Raw genomic sequence first — 2908 nt, 5'->3', positions numbered from 1 at the left:
CCCTCCCTCCCTCCCTCCCCTCCTCTTCCCTGACCCAAGGGAAAAGAAGGGCTATCGCCAGGCTCAAGTTGGTCTGGGCCTCCAAGAGACGGCCCATATGGCTTTTGAGGTGGCAGCGGGCTACGTTGAGAAGGAGTTTGGCCTGCTCGAGTTGGAGGAAGGGAGGGAGGGCGGGAGGGAGGAGGCGCGAAAAAGGGACGTCGTCTTCCTCCCCTTCTTCCCCCACCGCCCCTCCTTCCCCACCGTCGCAGTGTGCGAGGTCATAAAGTACATCCACCAGGCGGTTGTCTGCATTTACATCCGCTACCGTGCCGGCGCGAGGCTGCAATTGCCGTTTACGAGACGCGGCGCCCCCGTTCGGCTCTTTCTGGCGGCCACGGGCCCGGGCAATGGCGGCCTGCTTCTCCCGAGGGCTCTCTCGACGGGTGCCGGGGGCGGTGATGAGGACGGAGGCCCCTGAGAAGGGTGATATGCGCGGAGGAGTGAGGAGGTAGGAGAGTGGGGAAGTCACACGACGGATCCTACGCTTAGGTTTTTACAATTCTACGGCGAGGGTATGGACACTGGAAGTCACGGACAGGGGTCATCATAACATCGGAGGCCTGGGTATTACCCTCCAAGACGCTCACAGGGCCTTCGTTACTTTGTGCGAATATTTCACTCGAAGCGATTATTACTGCCTCCCTGTCTGTCTTAGGTGCACAAGGGGATGCCGGCATCTCCTTGTATCCTTGCTTGCCATGCACCGATGTCAGTCACGTCCATTTATTCACCGACTGCACGCTTGGCCGGTATGCGTGCCAAGAAACCGAAAATGATGGCCATGGACGCACTCTCCTTCACACTACATGCCTGCCCCAGGATAGATTCTACATCAACGTACCGACACGTAAGCCGCCCTTTCCCTCGCGCGGACCTAGAATCTCCAACGCTTCGCTGTAAAACTCCAAAGCTGCTCCGTAATCTTTGTATTTAGTAAACAATTGATTACCCTGCTCCCGGAGCCGCTGCGCCCTCTCTCGCCTCTCTTCAGCGCCTGTCCCACCCACTTTGCCTATCGCCACTCTCTCTGCATCTCTTCCTTCTTCGAACGGCTCTAAACCGAACAGTCGATCTAGAGGTACTTGCGCCTCTTCCTCCTTCCCTTCCGCCCAGTCCATCCCGTCTTGAAATAGAACATCCACGGTGTGCGGGCACCCCTCGTTGAGCGTGAGGATGGTCGCACGACAATGTCGCGAAGAGGAATCAAGTCCTAGCCGTACCCGGATCGTTTGGCCGATGGCACACATGGTGGCGATATTATTATCTGTGTCTGGTGATGCCATGTCTTTTTTGCTGGAATGTTTGTGTTGTTGCTGAATGAAAAAAAGTATGAGCAGGAGGCAGGAAGGTGTAACTCCGTGGCGACTGTAATTCGCCCACTCTGCCTGCTACCAACCATCAATACAAAGTTTTTTCAGAAAAAAATCAACCCGCATCGTTTCGCACAACGCAGGTGCACAGAGATGTACAAGCCTCGAAACTATTATGTCCACAGCATTGTCCCCTGGAACGGGGGAGGTCGAAGATGTTTTCGCGCAGTTTTTGCATATGCTGTTTTCGCGCAATTTTCGCAGAATATTTTCGCGCCATAATGACGGAGACCAGATGAGAGGTGTGACAGGCTTTCCCTCCTTTTCCTTGTGCGGTTCGAGTGCGAAGGCATTGTCGGGGGGGTTGCCACATTGTCCGCGTCACTCACATGCATCTATCTCTTTGGAATGCACAGGGAGCTGAGACGTGCAAGGCGGACGGACTTGATTGTTGGTGAGAGCCTCGCTGGTTTCTCTAGCGGCGACGGAGGAGGGCTGGAAGCTACAAGCTGCAGCCGCTTGTCACCACTAGACTCGTCATTCAAGGCGGCCGTACAGCAAAGCTTGTAATATATATATTTATACATATCAGCCATGGCGCGTATGAAGACGGCCAAGGGCACTCTCGGACGGGGAATTGTGGGCGGGAAAGGCACATCTCCAAGAAAAGGTGGGAGCACCAGGAGGAGGAGACCCGTTGAAAGCGAAGAGGGAAAATTTGTTAATACCCCCATCTTACGCCAAAATTGTCTCACTAATGCATGCATACGCTCATATGTCCTTCATCCCAACGATAGTGCCGAGAAAGCAAGCTTCACCAGCACGGGGAGGTGCAGGAGCTGAGAGAGGGAAGGACAAAGGAGGTGAGTGGCATGTATGAAGGAAACAGTACGGCAGGTGGAAAAAGATGCGCGCGACTTAGTCGGTCCTCTAACGTTTGGCTCCTCTGAAACTCGCCTGATGGGCTCAACCCCATTCCGTTCCTTTCCTTCCCCACCCTTTCCCTCCTTGTCAGACGAAGAGCCCAAAAAGCGTCGGGCGCGTCCCGGAATGCGGGCCTTGCGCGAGATAAGACAATACCAGCGGACAACGGAACTCCTCTTGCGCCGGCTGCCCTTCGCCCGTTTGGTCCGGGAGGTGCAGGGGGAGATTAGCACGAAGCAGTATCGGTGGCAGGCGAACTCCCTCTTAGCCTTGCAGGAAGCGGCGGAGGCCCATCTGGTCCATTTGTTTGAGGACGCGAACCTGTGCGCGATCCATGCCAAGAGGTAGGGGCGGGGGAGAAACGAGGGAGGATGGACGTTGAATGAGTGCCAGGCCGGCTGGGCGGGTCTTCTCTGTATGGAAGAGACAGAGACGAGGCGTGGCCAATGCCCTGTGGCTGGATTTTGAATGTTTTTAATTTTTGTAATTTTTATGGACAGGGTGACCATTATGCCGAAAGATATGCAGCTTGCAAGGCGGATCCGGGGGCCTCTACGGGAGTAGCTTTCTCCTTCGCCCCTTCCTCCGTCACGGCCTCCCTCCCTCCCTCCCTCCCTCCCTTCCTCCCTCCC

General features: G+C 55.6%; 2 protein-coding genes across 2 annotated transcripts; one reads left to right on the top strand and one right to left on the bottom strand.

Moving 5' to 3' along the window:
• Positions 1-307: 307 nt before the first annotated feature.
• Positions 308-1344, bottom strand: NGA_0704700 (uncharacterized protein; the record flags this gene model as incomplete). The annotated part of the gene is made up of 2 exons (XM_005852516.1): positions 884-1344; positions 308-456 (listed from the first exon to the last, which is right to left on the bottom strand). Coding segments are annotated over exons 1-2 (591 nt in total), but the record flags the coding sequence as incomplete, so codon positions are not given.
• Positions 1345-1757: 413 nt separating this feature from the next.
• Positions 1758-2886, top strand: H3 (histone H3). The gene is made up of 3 exons (XM_005852518.1): positions 1758-2022; positions 2368-2620; positions 2777-2886. The coding sequence occupies exons 1-3, from the start codon at positions 1947-1949 to the stop codon at positions 2838-2840; spliced, it is 393 nt and encodes a 130-aa protein (XP_005852580.1). The 5' UTR covers positions 1758-1946; the 3' UTR covers positions 2841-2886.
• The last annotated feature ends 22 nt before the right edge of the window (positions 2887-2908 follow it).

The sequence above is a fragment of the Nannochloropsis gaditana genome, assembly GCF_000240725.1.
Source record: "Nannochloropsis gaditana CCMP526 unplaced genomic scaffold scaffold1120, whole genome shotgun sequence".
NCBI lineage: Eukaryota > Eustigmatophyceae > Eustigmatales > Monodopsidaceae > Microchloropsis > Microchloropsis gaditana.
The sequence above is the reverse complement of the archived record's forward strand: the minus strand, read 5'-3'. Positions and strand labels throughout refer to the sequence as shown.